This window comes from Coregonus lavaretus (genome assembly GCF_964263955.1).
Source record: "Coregonus lavaretus genome assembly, chromosome: 33".
In the NCBI taxonomy this organism is placed as follows: Eukaryota; Metazoa; Chordata; class Actinopteri; order Salmoniformes; family Salmonidae; genus Coregonus; species Coregonus lavaretus.
Window position 1 is genome coordinate 5,725,693 of NC_140020.1, and position 16,056 is coordinate 5,741,748.

General features: G+C 45.3%; 2 protein-coding genes across 5 annotated transcripts in view; one reads left to right on the plus strand and one right to left on the minus strand.

The window, feature by feature from the left end:
* Positions 1 to 13,869, plus strand: part of LOC311108589 (rho-associated protein kinase 2-like) — a 48,403-nt gene extending 34,534 nt beyond the window's left edge. Inside the window, exons 19-33 of one of the 2 annotated variants that reach the window (XM_084151241.1) lie at positions 1,203 to 1,387; positions 1,617 to 1,686; positions 2,027 to 2,130; positions 3,599 to 3,785; positions 4,474 to 4,567; positions 4,742 to 4,827; positions 5,295 to 5,486; positions 6,867 to 7,038; positions 8,255 to 8,322; positions 8,634 to 8,722; positions 8,984 to 9,062; positions 9,208 to 9,472; positions 9,872 to 10,205; positions 10,804 to 10,896; positions 12,392 to 13,869. In XM_084151241.1, coding sequence (XP_084007367.1) covers positions 1,203 to 1,387; positions 1,617 to 1,686; positions 2,027 to 2,130; positions 3,599 to 3,785; positions 4,474 to 4,567; positions 4,742 to 4,827; positions 5,295 to 5,486; positions 6,867 to 7,038; positions 8,255 to 8,322; positions 8,634 to 8,722; positions 8,984 to 9,062; positions 9,208 to 9,472; positions 9,872 to 10,205; positions 10,804 to 10,837 — 1,959 coding nt within the window. In that variant the 3' untranslated portion in view covers positions 10,838 to 10,896; positions 12,392 to 13,869. The remainder of the gene's footprint in view (positions 1 to 1,202; positions 1,388 to 1,616; positions 1,687 to 2,026; positions 2,131 to 3,598; positions 3,786 to 4,473; positions 4,568 to 4,741; positions 4,828 to 5,294; positions 5,487 to 6,866; positions 7,039 to 8,254; positions 8,323 to 8,633; positions 8,723 to 8,983; positions 9,063 to 9,207; positions 9,473 to 9,871; positions 10,206 to 10,803; positions 10,897 to 12,391) is intronic. The other variant, XM_084151242.1, reaches the window with a different exon arrangement.
* Positions 7,391 to 16,056, minus strand: part of LOC311108592 (solute carrier family 66 member 3-like) — a 13,969-nt gene continuing 5,303 nt past the window's right edge. For 2 of the 3 annotated variants that reach the window (XM_084151245.1, XM_084151247.1), the window contains 4 exons: positions 15,508 to 15,565; positions 15,007 to 15,127; positions 14,579 to 14,620; positions 13,853 to 14,229 (listed from right to left, as the gene is read on the minus strand). In XM_084151245.1, the coding sequence (XP_084007371.1) occupies positions 14,138 to 14,229; positions 14,579 to 14,620; positions 15,007 to 15,127; positions 15,508 to 15,565 (313 nt within the window). In that variant the 3' untranslated portion in view covers positions 13,853 to 14,137. Of the gene's footprint in view, positions 7,496 to 13,852; positions 14,230 to 14,578; positions 14,621 to 15,006; positions 15,128 to 15,507; positions 15,566 to 16,056 lie in introns of those variants that run through there. The other variant, XM_084151246.1, reaches the window with a different exon arrangement.

Below are 16,056 nucleotides of genomic sequence, written 5' to 3' on the forward strand. Positions count from 1 at the left end.
CTGTACATGCCTTGTGTGTCTGTGTGTGTGTTGGGGGTTGTGTGTGTGAGAGAGAGTGTGTAGAGATGTGCGTCTATTTTGTGTTTGGTGTTTAAGTGAAGACTTCTCTCTGTTTAACAGCTGCCAACATACAGGGACCTGCAAAAATAAAGGAAACACCAACATAAAGTGTCTTAATAGGGCGTTGGGCCAGAAAAGCTTAAATGCACCTTGGCATAGATGCTACAAGTGACTGGAACTCTATTGGAGGGATGCTCCATTCTTCAATGAAATTCCACCATTTGGAGTTTTGTTGATGGTGGTGGAAAACGCTGTCTCAGGCGTCGCTCCAGAATCTCCAACAAGTGTTCAATTGGGTTGAGATCTGGTGACTGAGATGGCCATGGCATATGGTTTGCATCGTTTTCATGCTCATCAAACCATTCAGTGACCACTCGTGCCCTGTGGATGGGGCCATTGTCATCCTATGGGGGCATAGCCATGGTAGCCAAAATAATGGCCTGTCCAGCATTTTTATACATGACCCTAAGCATGATGGGATGTTAATTGCTTAATTACCTCAGGATCCACACCTGTGTGGAAGCACCTGCTTTCAATATACTTTGTATCCCTCATTAATTTATTTTGTCAGTTACCTTCAGGTCTGACTAACATTACCATCTTGCTCCTTCTCTCTCTCTCTCTCTGTCTCTCTCTCTCTGTCCCTCTCTCTCTCTGTCTCTCTCTCTCTCTCTCTGTCTCTCTCTGTCTCTCTGTCTCTCTCTCTGTCTCTGTCTCTCTCTCTGTCCCTCTCTCTCTCTCTCTCTCTGTCTCTCTGTCTCTCTCTGTCTCTCTCTCTGTCTCTCTCTCTCTGTCTGTCTGTCTCTGTCTCTCTCTCTGTCTCTCTCTCTCTGTCTCTGTCTCTCTCTCTGTCTCTGTCTCTCTGTCTCTGTCTCTCTGTCTCTGTCTCTGTCTCTCTGTCTCTGTCTCTCTCTCTGTGTGTCTCTCTCTCTCTCTCTGTCTCTCTCTCACTCTCTCTGTGTGTCTCTCTCTCTCTCTGTGTGTCTCTCTCTCTCTCTCTCTCTCTCTCTCTCTCTCTCTCTCTCTCTCTCTCTCTCTCTCTCTCTCTCTCTCTCTCTCTCTCTCTCTCTCTCTCTCTCTCTCTCTCTCTCTCTCTCTCTCTCTCTCTCTCTCTCTTCCCCCCCCCTTCCTTCCGCCTCTAGGTGAAGAACCTGAGCCTGGGCATGGAGCAGGAGGAGCTGAAGCGCAGGCTGAGCCAGAATGACATGAAGGCCCAGACCCAGCAGGTGACGGCCCTGCGCTCCTCAGAGAAGCAGCTGAAGCAGGAGCTCAACCACCTGCTAGACATGAAGCACAGCCTGGAGAAACAGAACCAGGAGCTACGCAGGTAGAGGGGGATACACACACACACAGTGCGGCTGGCTTGGACATAAGCATGTCAATCTGAAACAAGTGACGCACACAACTCCCACCACTTGGGCATGGGGAAGAGAGATGTGATGGCCAATGGATGTTAGATATCATGTCTGTCTGCCCCATGCCCTAAGTGGTGGGAGTTTCAGATTGACATGTGATTTGACATGGCAGTGATTGACAGTGATTTTGCCAAATCACAGGGAGAGACAGGAGGCTGACGGACAGCTGAAGGAGTTGAAGGACCAGCTGGAAGCGGAGCAGTATTTCACGGTACTGTTGATTTCTAGACACTCCCAATGTGTGGAAAGACCGGGTTGTAAAATGTTCCCTAAATTTCCAGGTTTTCCAGAAATCCTGGTTGGAATACTCCTGGGTATTTTGGGGAAGTGACAGGAATTTTGCACCCCTAAGAAAGTCTATTATTAGCTGTTTCTGTCTATTCATTCTGCTTTCCAGTGTATGGATCTGTCCCAAATGGCACCCTATTCCCTATATAGTGCACTACTTTTGACCAGAGCCCTATGGACCCTGGTCAAAAGTAGTGCACTACATATGGGATATGCTGCCATTTGGGACTTGCCATAGTTGTTGACTGTTTCCTCTGTCTCAGACCCTGTACAAGACCCAGATCCGGGAGCTGAAGGATGAGTGTGATGAGAGGAACAAGCTGTATAAGGACATTCAGCAGAGACTGGAGGAGTACCAGGAGGAGAGGTACTGGAACAATAGGATCCTACCATAAACTGTTCCCTGACACTAAGGTTGCAAAATTCCGATAACTTTCCCAAAGTTCCTAGGTTTTCCAGAAATCCTAGTTGTAAGATTACTGTAAGATTTCTGGAAAACCTGGGAACTTTGGGAAAGTTACCGGAATTTTGCAACCCTACCTGACACTATTTGTTCACACTACTGAGCCAAGCCAAACTGAGCCGAGCTGTACTGGGCTGGGCTGGTTACGCATCCACTGTAGTTGCTGGAACGGACCATTTTGAAAGGAAAATATCATCTTGAACCTCTGAGCACCTCTGACAAGCTCTTGGAGATTAGTGTCATTAGCACACACTGTCTCTCGAGGACTGTAGTCTGTCCATGAAAGATTAGCTGTAGCCTGACGTAAACATGCCTTCCACACTTATCACTCAGTCAATTGCGAGATGATAGCCTGACAATACTGCAGGTAATATGATCAGCGTGTAACCTAACCTCCAGTCTACAGGCGATGTGCCATCAATCCCCATATCACCAACACTATGAGCTTTGAGCATCTGACAAAATTATGCAAGATTTTAGTTCTGGGTTAACCAAGATTAGCACGCACTGTAAAGTCACAGCCAGACTTTTTAAAGTGTGAACTCCTGTAACAGCAAGCCCGTAGGACTGTGGATAAGTGTTTCTTAGCAAGCCCGTAGGACTGTGGATAAGTGTTTCTTAGCAAGCCCGTAGGACTGTGGATAAGTGTTTCTTAGCAAGCCCGTAGGACTGTGGATAAGTGTTTCTTAGCAAGCCCGTAGGACTGTGGATAAGTGTTTCTTAGCAAGCCCGTAGGACTGTGGATAAGTGTTTCTTAGCAAGCCCGTAGGACTGTGGATAAGTGTTTCTTAGCAAGCCCGTAGGACTGTGGATAAGTGTTTCTTAGCAAGCCCGTAGGACTGTGGATAAGTGTTTCTTAGCAAGCCCGTAGGACTGTGGATAAGTGTTTCATAGAAGTGGCTATGGAGCTCATTGATGGGCCTGAGCATAACGTTTGCTGAGTTTGGCAGCGCAAGATTCATGTAGGCCTTGGTCAAGTGACCGCCCTGACAAACAGTGCAGGACACTGATGTAATTTGCTCCACTTTACACTACAATATGGGAAAAAATCCCACAAACCCTGATTTTCCTGGTATTCCGTGATTTCCTTTCCAGCCTTCCAATGACTGCTCTGACATACAGTACTGGACTAGATTTGGTTTCATTAACTTTATTTTCCCATATAGTAGTGTGAGACTTTCCCCACATTCCCTGTTATTCCTCGTTTCCGGGTGTCTCTACTTCCCTACCCCGGGATTCCCTGGCGGCCGTAACAGTACTGGGCATATATTTGGTCTCGTTAACTTTGGTCTCGTTAACATTTCCCAGGTTATAGTGTCAAATTCCCAAATGTTCCCACATTCCCTGAAATTCCGGGTCTTCTTTCCCTCAGGGATTCCCTGGCGGCCCAGCTGGAGGTGAGCCTGACCAAGGCAGACTCGGAGCAGCTGGCGCGCTCCATCGCCGAAGAGCAGTACTCCTACCTGGAGAAGGAGAAGATCATGAAGGAACTGGAGGTGAAGGACATGACGGCCCGACACAGGCAGGAGCTAGGAGACAAGGAGGCAACAATCGGCTCGGTGAGAAGGGGAAATGGAGAGGGGGGCAGAGAGAGAGGGAAGGAGGGGGAGAGGAGACATGACGGCCCAACACAGGCAGGAGCTAGGAGACAACGGGGAGGGAGAGAGAGACTGACAGAGAGAGGGGGAGGGGGAGAGCGAGACAGTGCATGATGACGTAGTGCACATAAAAATAACTTCCATGTACCAAATAATAAATACAATTTAAATGTTTTTCCATCGCATTTTTAACTCTACTGATGGTTTGTCACAAAATATTTTGCGTTGTATAGCGAATGTGCCCACTCTGGTCTTGGCATGTGCACTCTAGCCAACAGCTGGCAGATACAGTACTGGTATAGCCTACTACATGATGATTATGCACGCATGACTGTAAGTCGCTTTGGATAAAAGCGTCTGCTAAATGGCATATTATATTATATATTATTATCATGTCACCAGAATCAGACCCTCGATATTTATTAGAAAGGAGCATCAAGCTCATCACTGTGCACTTTCACCACCCTGTGAAGTTCATCATAACTTATTTCATCTGTAGCCTAATAAACTGCATGCTTTCCCAACAAGTCGTAGTGGGAGGACCACACAACATGTAATCGCGTTACTCCAACTTTACTTTGATACACACACACACACGCTGTACTTGGAGTGCCTGTAACGCCGACCTGTCCTCTGCTGCCTCCTACAGCTGGAGGAGTCCAACCGCACCCTGACAGTGGACGTGGCCAACCTGGCAAATGAGAAGGAGGAGCTCAATAACCAACTGAAGGAGATGCAGCAACGTGAGTCGCCCCTCGTGTCATTGTCTAAAGACCCCTCTCCCAATGTACTCTGAGCCCAGGTTAACAGTGTCCAGAATGTAACAGAGAGGTTGTGAGAATGTTTGGTGATGCTGTGTGTTGTCCAAAACGTTCCAGGGATGTTGTCAGAATGTTTGGTATTGGTTTGGTCCACAGAGCTGCAGAAGGCCAGGGAGGACTTGAACTGTGTGAAGATGTCCTTCGAGAAGCAGCTGCAGACGGAGAGAACGCTCAAGATTCAGGTGAGAGACTGGCATTTAAAGCATACTCATTTTTCAAAATGTCACATACTATAAAACGTTATATTTTCACATACCCAAAATGCCTACTATTTAGAACGCAAGTATGGGTATTCGGACATGGCCCATGTTATTGGTAGGGTAATGGTTAGCATAACACGCTAGCTCCTGGAGTACGAATTATAGTTGTGTTCATGTCCTGGGTTCAGCAAGAGGGAGACAGAACTCCAATGTTACATAATATGCATCTATCTATTGATTTAATATATAGGGTCAGTTGCCTAGTCCCGGACTAAAAAGCATACTCAATGAAGAATCTCCATTAAATGCGATTTTTGTTCCAGGACTAGCCTGAATCGTGTGTCTGAGAAACCAGCCCATAAAGTGTTTTTCATTGAGAATATATATTGCAGTGTGCTGGCCATTTTCCCATTCCCATAATATATTGTGTATATGTATTTATCCACCAGGCGGTCAACAAGCTGGCCGAGATCATGAATCGGAGGGAGACGTTGCGTACGGGTCACCGCGGCGACGACACGCTGGACGTGCGCAGGAAGGAGAAGGAGAACAGGAAGCTGCAGCTGGAGCTGAGGTCAGAGAAGGAGAAACTCAACTCCACCATCATCAAGTACCAGAGAGAGATCAACGACATGCAGGCGGTCAGTCTAAAACACAACCACAACCTTATACCAACCATCACACAACCACTTTAACAGGCAGTCAGTCTGTCCAACCAAAACACAACTACAACCTTATGCTAACCATCACACAACCACAACTTTATACCAAGCATCACACAACCACTTTAACAGGCAGTCAGTCAGTTCAACCTAGTGCTGAGCGATGAACATTTCGGAATTATTTTGGTTATTAAACAACTAATTGACCGACGTCTGTTCAATTACTTGAATTCCATTTGGTTCGTTTTTTTTGTGAGTCCAACGCGAGAAATCAAATAATTCACGAGAGAAATCAAGTCAAGAACTTTATGTGGGACGCTGGGCTGAAGGGAGTTGTAGTTTTCATTAAGCCAAATATTCAATCTAGTTCAGCGCAGAAACGTGGTAATTAACTACAATGACCATAATCTGCCAATTTTTTCCGTCTCGGATAAGAGGGGTCAGAGAGGAAGAGGCGAATGTAGAGGTTTTCACTGTCCGAAATAAACCCAATGTGTTCCTATGGGATTATTTTGGACCTAAGCTCGTCGCCTGCCTTCCTTCCTTTGGTACTACGACCTCTGGACGGATACACTTTTTTACGCCTGCAACATTAATTTAGATACACATAAATGAGAGAGAAATGTACACAACACAACGACCAGAGGGACAGAGACAGTTCGTGAAAGTATGCCTTACCTACTTTGAAGAACTAGTCAAATTATTTCATCATACAGCTCTGCAGCATGCTTAGGCAGGCTAGCTAAATAGGATGACTAAAGACAGTACAGTATGAGAAGAACAGAGACAACTGGCTGGCTGACTGCTACTATCTAAGCAGAGATGAGATGATGACTTTAAGGAATGAAAAATAATAAAGTTGTCAATATAGTAATATACACAACTGGACTGTTTTATTACTCCATAGTAATTTCCTATTTTTCTATTGATGTCTACCCAATGTGGACCTGACAGAGACAATGGAATATTTTCAATGTTTTGGCAATTGAATGTTCACTATTTTGGGCTTTGGAATTTACATTAAAAAGCTCTAAAATCATTGTAATGTCATTATTTTATATGCATTTAATACTTTTTTAAATAACCGAAACCGAACCCACCTCAAAAAGCACTAATCCCTCAGCACTAGTCCAACTAAACGCAATCACCACGTTAAACTCAGCATCACACAACCACTTGTTGCTGTGAACGTTTCACTATGAGAGCATGTTGTTATTATTACTAGGTAGTGGTGTGGGGAGTGAGGCCAGTTGGCTGTAATGGCCTCCCACAATTACATCGATATGAAGACACCAGTAAATCCTACCTAACTGACACTCTTTCGGCTAAAGTCCAAAATCTGTGTGTTTCCACCTCCAGGTGATATCGGACGAGAGCCAGGTGCGCATCGAGCTGCAGATGGCCTTGGATAGTAAGGATAGTGACATCGAGCAGCTGCGCTGTCAGCTGACCTCTCTGAGTGTCCTCTCCATGGACTCCACCAGCATCAGCAGCGGCAACGACCTGGACATGGACGACAGCGGTTACCCAGGTAACAACACTTTCAACACCCCTCACTTCAACACTGGCCACTTAACACTGTTAGTCACTCCTCCCCCATCTCTGTGCTGTCTCTTTCCACAGTATTTCTTCTCTCTATCACTCCCTCTATCCTCCCCTGTCTCTCTGTCTCAACACAATGTCCCTCACACGTTTATTTCCCCCCCCCGTCACTCCTTTATGGCCTATCCCACCCCTTCTTTCACTATTCCTAAACCTCTGCTTTAAGATACACCTGTTATTCGTTATTCCTGCCTGTTTTCCCTTCTTTCTGTTTCTCTTCACTATCCATTCTCTCTCTCTCTCTCTCTGTTGTGTCGGCGTAGTGCACATCACTCACTCCCAGACCTCTGAGTCCATGTCCTTCCACTACCAGCGCACGCAGAAATCTGTCAGCATTGCCAGCCGGCCCTCCTTTAGAGTATCTCACCCTCTCTTTGGCTCTGACTCTGAGAATGAGGAGCAGGAAGAGGAAGAGTATGAAGGAAATGACGGGCCGTTAGAACATGGCCTCCAACCTTTGGCCCTCACCTATGAGCAGCCGCCCGCAGAGCCTGACCGCAGTGGTGCAGGTGAACCCGCATGGTGGTTCAAAGTTCAAACACAACGGATATAGTGGCCAAAATGCGCACCCTCCTCTGCTGTCTGCCTAACACTACTGGCAGTGGCTTTGCAATGCTACTAATACTGCTTGGTGTTTTGCAGCTGTGTGCGGAAAGTTGCTGCCTAACATTTTGTGGCCCCTGTTAACCTTGAGTTGAGTCAGCTCAAACTACAGTATGTGGACTGTCCAAACTTTTTCCCTGTTGGAATGGATCCAGTGTAGCTGAGCTGCATCTGAAATGGCCCTCTGTTCCTTATATAATGCACTACTTTGACCCAAAATGAGCGCACTATGTAGGGAATAGGGTGTCATTTCGAAACAGCCCTGCTTTGTTTCAAGCACCGTTGGTAGATGATACCAAAATACAATTGCAAGGAAGGCATGTAAAAAAATGTGTATAGAGATAAAGTAATTGGCTACATGGCATAGTATGTTTCACGCAACGTGTTGGTTTCGACAACAGTGGTTTAACTTGTTGAGACAACGAAGTGTGCCATGTGGATTGGCTCCTAACCTCTGCTACTTCTCTGCAGTATGGAATATACTGGAACTGTGTATTGCTCTTATTTGCTAATGTAATTCCGGTTTCCTGTATGCTAAACAGATACCAGGCTGGAGGGCTGGCTGTCACTTCCTGCCAAGAATACCAAGAGGTTTGGTTGGGATAGAAAGGTATGGTGCTCCCTCTGTCTCCGACTATCCTTCTGCTAATGCAGTCCTGGGTTCTAATAGTATTTGAAATGCTTTATCTGCGATTGATTGAGCTCGCTTGGCTCAATGAAACAAATGGAATAGTCCCAAAAGTGTAAACGACACCCATTTGGCACTCCATGCAGGCTCAATCAAACACTCAAAAGTATTCAAAAGAAAACAATACTATTTGAACCCAGGTCTACAGACATTGATATTTCCCCCAGCAATCGAGATGATAAAAGTAGTCTGACTGTGATTCTTGCCCTTGCTCTTCTTTCTGTCTCTGACAGTATGTGGTAGTGAGCAGTAAGAAGATTCTGTTTTACAACAGTGAGATGGACCGAGAGCAGTTCAACCCATTCATGATCCTAGACATCGAGTGAGTGACGACCTCCTCATTCTTATGTGGCTCTGTCCGCTCCCAAATGGCACCATATTCCCTATATAGTGAACTACATTCGACTAGAGCCCATAGGGCTTTGGTCAAAAGTAGTGCACTATGTAGCTAATAGGGTGCCATTTGAGATGCATCCTCTCTGTTTTCGTCCCATGCATTTCTATGGCCTCCGCTGATAAAGACCAAGTGCTTGTATTGAGATGCCTATCATAACCTAGTTCTCTCATTCTTTCCTCCTTGCAGTAAGCTGTTCCACATCCGACCGGTCACTCCGACAGACGTGTACCGCGCAGATGTCAAAGAAATCCCCCGGATATTCCAGGTAACATAACTCACAGACACAAATATCGTTTTTACTATTCAAAGTTGAGCCAGCTGGACTGGTTTCGCATTCTTCTATGTTTTGAGCAGTAGAAAACCGGTAATGGTGAGTTTCACTTCTCTCTTGCCTGTCTTCCCCCTCACAGATTCTGTACGCCAACGAGGGCGAGAGCAAGCGGGATCAGGAGTTTGCAGTGGATCCGCTGGCTGACGAGCGCTCGTCCTACGTCAGGCACAAGGGTCACGAGTTCATCCCCACGCTCTACCACCTGCCGTCGAGCTGCGAGGCGTGCACGCGGCCCCTTTGGAACGTGTTCAAGCCGCCGCCCGCACTGGAATGCCGCCGCTGCCACACCAAGTGCCACAAGGACCACCTAGACCGGAAGGAGGAGGTCATCGCCCCCTGCAGGGGTCAGTAGAGGGCAAAGGTCACATCTGGGGGGGCCGGGGTTCAAATACTGTTTGAAATCTTTCAACAACCCAAACAAATATTGAGCATTTGCCCGAGCCTGCTTTGAGCGCCAGATGGGCGGGGTTTGCACTTTTGGGACTATTCCATTGGTCCCATACCGCCAGGCAAGCTCAATAAAACAATGATTTCAAATATTATTTTAACCCTGGTCTGCTAGGGTTAGAGGAGGGAAGGGTTGAATTAAAAAAAAATTAAACAGTCTTTAGAATGTTAGTCCCTATTAGTATTGTTAACCAATATATAGCACAGTTCATAATAGTACCTATTTATGACAGTTTTTTTTTTCTTCTACCTGTTTTAGAGTGTATTGAGTAACCTTAACCCTCGTCCCTCCTCAGTAAACTACGACATGTCCACGGCCAAAGACCTGCTCCTATTGGCCGGCTCTCAGACAGAGCAGAAGAGATGGGTCAGCCAGCTAATCAAACGCATCCCCCGGAAACACCCCGCCCCTGGCCCCGCCCCTACTGCAGCCTCCGCTGCCCAAGCCCCCGAGCCACCCTCTCGCTCCTCCCCCCGACTCTCCCCACATGCCTCCCCCCGCAACATCCCCCAACTCTCCCCCCACTCCTCCCCCCACTCCTCCCCCCGCAACACCCCTAGCCTTTCCTACCGTGGAGCTATCAAGATCCAGCCCAGCCGCCAGCAGACTCAGCCTGCAGGGAAGCCCAGGTGAGACTATGGATGGGGTTTCAGACATGGGTTTAACTAGGATTGGAAATCTTTCAAATACTTTGAACGTTTGCTTGAGCCTGTCTGAAAAGCCAGATCGGCAAGCTCAATCAAGCGCTTTTGAAGGATTTGGAAAAATGTTGTGTAGTGTAGGAGTGCACTTTCCACAGTAATCACATAATGGTTACTTGTCTTTTAGACCAGAGTTATCTTGCTTAGTTTCATGCCAGTTTATGAGCTAATAAGTAACTTAGCTAACTTAATTATAAACTAATCTGCAATCTTGGCATAATGTTCTTGGTGCTGCTTGAATCTTTTATGGACAATAGTTATCCCAAACTGAGTCACATAATGTGTGCCGGTTTCCCGGACAAAGATTATGCCTAGTCCTGGACTTACACACACTTTCAATGGAGATTCTCAACACTAACCCTTCTCAAATAAACAAAGCCATGTTTGTGTCATCAGTGTGAGGTCCATCGTTCACCTCAGCAATAAATACGAAGGGTATCGAAAACTTCAGAATGCTGGAAAACTCATTTACTCACATGCTCAACTAGCTCCTAACTCACTCTCTTCCACTGGCCACTTCCCTTAGCGCTGGCCCCATGCTCAGAATCATCCTCCACTGACCCTTGACTCCTCACCTTTGACCCCCCCATCATACTAGTGCTAATCACTCTGCTAGACTGTAAGTAGCAGACCCCAGTCAGTATTGTGTGTGTCTGTCTGCTGCACTGCCTGCCATGTCGTCTCCACTAACCACCCCCTCTTTCAACTTATCCTCCACCCTCTGCCTCATGTCATGCATCTCAAGTAACTCTACAGGGCTGACCCTATGTCCCAACGCTCTACCATTCTATCTTGGTGTGCGTATGTGCTGGACTAGGGAGTTTTGCATCATATTTCTTACACCAGTCTTTTCTTTTTCAATCCATGAAGGTGTATAAGTGTACAGTTAGGGCAGAATGGTAGAGAATTGGGCAACTGCTCACTGTAGTGTCTGACTAAAACATGGTGCCTCAATGCTGCCATGGAGTTCACAGGCCTTTGTAACATTGTTACAAGTCCCTTCCGGGCCATGGGTTGACGCCAGGGCGACTCCCTCTACCGTTTCAGATTGCTTGTTGATTTTGAAAGCCTGAAGGACTGGAGTTGGTCGTTGGAGGATGTGGAGGATGACGATGATGATAATGATATGTTCGGCTTCTGAGGAAGTGAGGGGTAACTTCAGCAGTGGCTGCTGGGAAATTGAGTTTTTGTGTGGAGTTTGTTGGAGGCCTTGAGGCCTGATGCATGTGTGGCTCCATTGGTAAGAGCATGATGCCTCAGTCGTAGGTTCAATTCTGGGAGGGATCACATAGACTAAAAATGTATGCACTCACTGTACTGTATAAAAGTGTCTACTAAATGGCATACCGGCATTATCATCATATTATGCATGTTTTGTGTGATTTCAATAGGGGCATTATGCATAATTGATTGCCAGTAATGGTTGGGTTGTGTAGAGCTTTGCACTTTCTGATTGCAGTCACTTTGAGTTGGACATTCACTATAATATGATGATGATGATATCTGCTGAAGATCCCACCACAGTCAGTGTTAATGTGTGTTTGAATTGTCAGAGAAGATCGACAAATCTTTGTTAAATTGCATGCTGTGTGCTGCTTGTTTGTGGTGTTGATGGCTGGTGTTTTGTTATCTGTTTGGTGTCTGTGGTGTTGATGGCTGGTGTTTTGTTAGCTGTTTGGTATCTGTGTCCGTTGTGTTGATGGCTGGTGTTTTGTTAGCTGTTTGGTGTCTGTATGTGTTGATGGCTGGTGTTTTGTTAGCTGTTTGGTGTTTGTGGTGTTGATGGCTGGTGTTTTGTTATCTGTTTGGTGTCTGTGGTGTTGATGGCTGGTGTTTTGTTAGCTGTTTGGTGTCTGTGGTGTTGATGGCTGGTGTTTTGTTAGCTGTTTGGTATCTGTGTCCGTTGTGTTGATGGCTGGTGTTTTGTTAGCTGTTTGGTGTCTGTATGTGTTGATGGCTGGTGTTTTGTTAGCTGTTTGGTGTCTGTATGTGTTGATGGCTGGTGTTTTGTTAGCTGTTTGGTGTCTGTATGTGTTTGCACGCACACAGTTATGTGAATAATCCAACTTAATCTAGCAAAATGCCTTATTTATTTATGTTCTCTCTCTTCACAGTTTACCTCTATGATACAAAGATGTGGTGAATCCTCTCTGACTGGAGGCTGAACACACAGTGGAACATATACATCTACTTTGCCTGTTCGGAGACAAAGGGAGTGTTTCAAATGGCACCCTATTCCCTATATAGTGCACTACATTTGACCAGAATAGGGTGCCATTTTGGATACAACCAAAGATTGCAAAACGCCAAGCATGTACGGATTTTTTAGGGGAAGAGGATCAGGTTAACGTTGCATTCATGTAAGGACTGCAGTCGGATTCGCATATGTCTCAGTAAACCAAATGGTTTCACCTTTTGCCCTCTACAGTATAGCCTGGCCTTAGATCTGTTTGTGCTGTCTTGCCAACTCCATTGCTGTGCTATTGTCGCGCCAATGGCAAGACGGCACAAACAGATCTGGGACCAGGCTTCATACACTATGCATGTCATAGCAAGTTTGTACAATCCCATGATTTCATGGATCGAGAAAATTGAATACTTTGCAGGTCGCTCTAAAACTGCCTTATTTTATAAACGTATAAATGTCATGATGAAATACATACAGACCCATCCATATATCTGCCTGTGTCTTTACATGCCTGGGTGATCCTCATAAGCTATATTATTAGATGGGTCTGTATTGTGTGTGTGTGTGTGTGTGTGTGTGTGTGTGTGGGGGGGGGGGGTGTGGGGGGGGGGGGGGGGGGGATAAATGTTCTGTCAGTGTATTGCCACAGATATGTGAGTTTTTTATTTTTGCGAAAACTAAATATTTCACTGCACATATCTTATTCCCTGTAATGTTACAAGATAGGCTACGTATAAAAAATATAATTTTAAAGAGTGATATCTGAGTTCAGTCTACAATTGATACTTAGTTGAGTGTATTGCTTCATTCAGATCATGTTACATTATCAGAGTAAAGTGTTTGTATCCTGGTCCCAGGTCTGTTTGTGCTGTCTTGTCAACAACACCAACCATAGGGGCAAGACGGCACAAACGGATCTGGAAACAGGCTAAAGTGTTTGTCTTTTTGACCGAATGTGAACCATGTATATGGGAATATTCTTCCGCAGTCGCCCCAATGGTATAGGGGTGAAGTTACCCCTGGACGCTGATCCTGGGTCAGTTTTGTATTTACCCCACTAATGGTTAAGGTTAGGATTGGGGGAGGGGAAGCTGATCCTAGATCTGTACCTAGTGGAGTCTTCACCCCGGAGCTTCTCGCCATCAGTTCGCAGGCTTCAGTAAACAATGCTGACCCTCAGACAGAACTGTAACAATATATTTCATATTTATGTTCTGTATTGTACTGTATCACTGCCTGTCCACTACATGGCTTGTTTAAAAAAATCTGAATAAATACTGTACTGGATAAGACAGAGAATCAGAATAAATACTGTACTCTATAAAACAGAATCGGAATATATACTGTACTCTATAAAACAGAGAATCTGAATAAATACTGTACTGGATAAGACGGAGAATATTCTTTATTGTGTGTGTACTTGTATTGCCCATCATTTTGCTTTGGAAAAGTTAAGACTTTTTTTCTATAGGTTGCCCGAATACCATGTTCTGGGACCAAAAGACCAGTGGGTAAGACATTGTTAGTGGTTTCACAAGTCAGGGACATATTCATTAAGGGCACATGATAGAAAACATTTTCCAGTTAGTCCCTCCCTGTTTCATTCCGTGTTCTTCCGTTTGGTGCCTGAAGAGCATAACCCAGGTGACTGACAGACTCTCGTCTCCAAAGCTCATTCCACTTTTTTGACATCTCTTCTGTAGTGGAATATCATGGCCAGCACAAATCCATTGAGCGATGACAAGACCGCAAACCGGGTAAGAACTGGAGGAATCAAAGAACCAAAGGCCACAAACTGATCACTGTGGGCTCACTTCCTAATGTTTATAACCTCAAACTTCTGTTGAACTTTCAGAAAGTGATCTATTGCATTGATCAGACTAAGCCATAGAGTTGGGTAGAGGACGCACTTGGTCCAAAACCTTGTTTCAGCAAAGGTATGAGATGAGCTCTAGTACATCTGTAAAAATGTATCCATACGTAAAAATGTATGCACACATGACTGTAAGTCGCTTTGGATAAAAGCGTCTGCTAAATGGCATATTATTATCTGTATGGACTAAGATCACATGGTGATTGCCAAGTCTCCACAAGGCAGGCAGTAGATACTGACCTTGTATGTCTGCTGTTGTCATGATTGTAGTGAACATCCTCGCTGAAACACAGAGAATTTGTGTGTAAAAACACAGACACACAAACCCTCAAAACAGTCAATGATATCTCCATTACTGTATTAAAGGGACAGTTCACCCAAATTACAAAAGAGCGAACTTTCCCTTTAAGCGTTCACACCCCGACAATACAAAAGGACCGATGGAAGAGGCCCACTGTTCTAGTACCGAACTTGTGGTCAGATTCCCTACCCTTCATCCTGAAGTGTACACCTGTTCACTCATCCTTATGGATTTAAAAGCAGTGGATTGGATGCAAGTATTGGGAGTTCCCATCATTTCCTTACACCAATCCATTCTTTGTAAATACATGAAGGGGTGTGAACGAGTGCACACAGCCTCTCCCCCTCTCCTTTGGCTTGGTACTCACCCAGGCAGGTGTAGCAGGAGATGCTCCAGGCGAGGGCACTGACCCCGGAGGAGTCCTTGGACTGGTACAGGCACTGGGCGGAAGCAAACTTACTGCTGGCACTGATCAAGGTACAGAGGCTCTGAAGAGGACCAATAACAGACATCAAGATTATTCATCTTTTTTATTTATTTTTTACCTTTATTTTACCAGGCAATGTCAATTAAGAACAAATTGGCATTTCCAATGACAGCCTGATTTAAGCCCCGCTATGTAAGAACTGAGGGCAGACCCGTACTGACACACCTGATTCAACTAAGGGATTGATGATTGGATGATTCAAGTGTGTTGGTATGGAAACTGTGGGCCCTCAGAAACAGGACTAAGGCCTATACACAAGTCACCTAACAGCTGAATGATTTCTGGAGCATCTATATAGGCCTTATAAAGAGTTTATGAATCCTTCACTAAGCCTTACAAGTTGTAGTTTGTTTAAAGTGGGACCTAACATGCTGTACTCACCATAGCCAGATCAATGATCCAATCTTGTAGTGTGACAAGTTTCCATCCCCCTACAAATCTAGAGTGGAACATTAAAGACTACAACAACTGACAGTGAACAATGTTGGTCATTTCTCAGTGATTGGTTAGGGTTGAGGGTCATGAGAGTCAGCAGATTTTACTCAGTGATTGGTTAGGGTTGTCATGAGAGTCAGCAGCTTGTACTCAGTGATTGGTTAGGGTTGTCATGAGAGTCAGCAGCTTGTACTCAGTGATTGGTTAGGGTTGTCATGAGAGTCAGCAGCTTGTACTCAGTGATTGGTTAGGGTTGTCATGAGAGTCAGCAGCTTGTACTCAGTGATTGGTTAGGGTTGTCATGAGAGTCAGCAGCTTGTACTGACTCCCTCCCCTTCTATTAAAACACATTTACATTACATTACATTTTAGTCATTTAGCAGACGCTCTTATCCAGAGCGACTTACAGGAGCAATTAGGGTTAAGTGCCTTGCTCAAGGGCACATTAACGTCATTTAGCAGACGCTCTTAGCCAGAGCGACTCACAAATTGGTG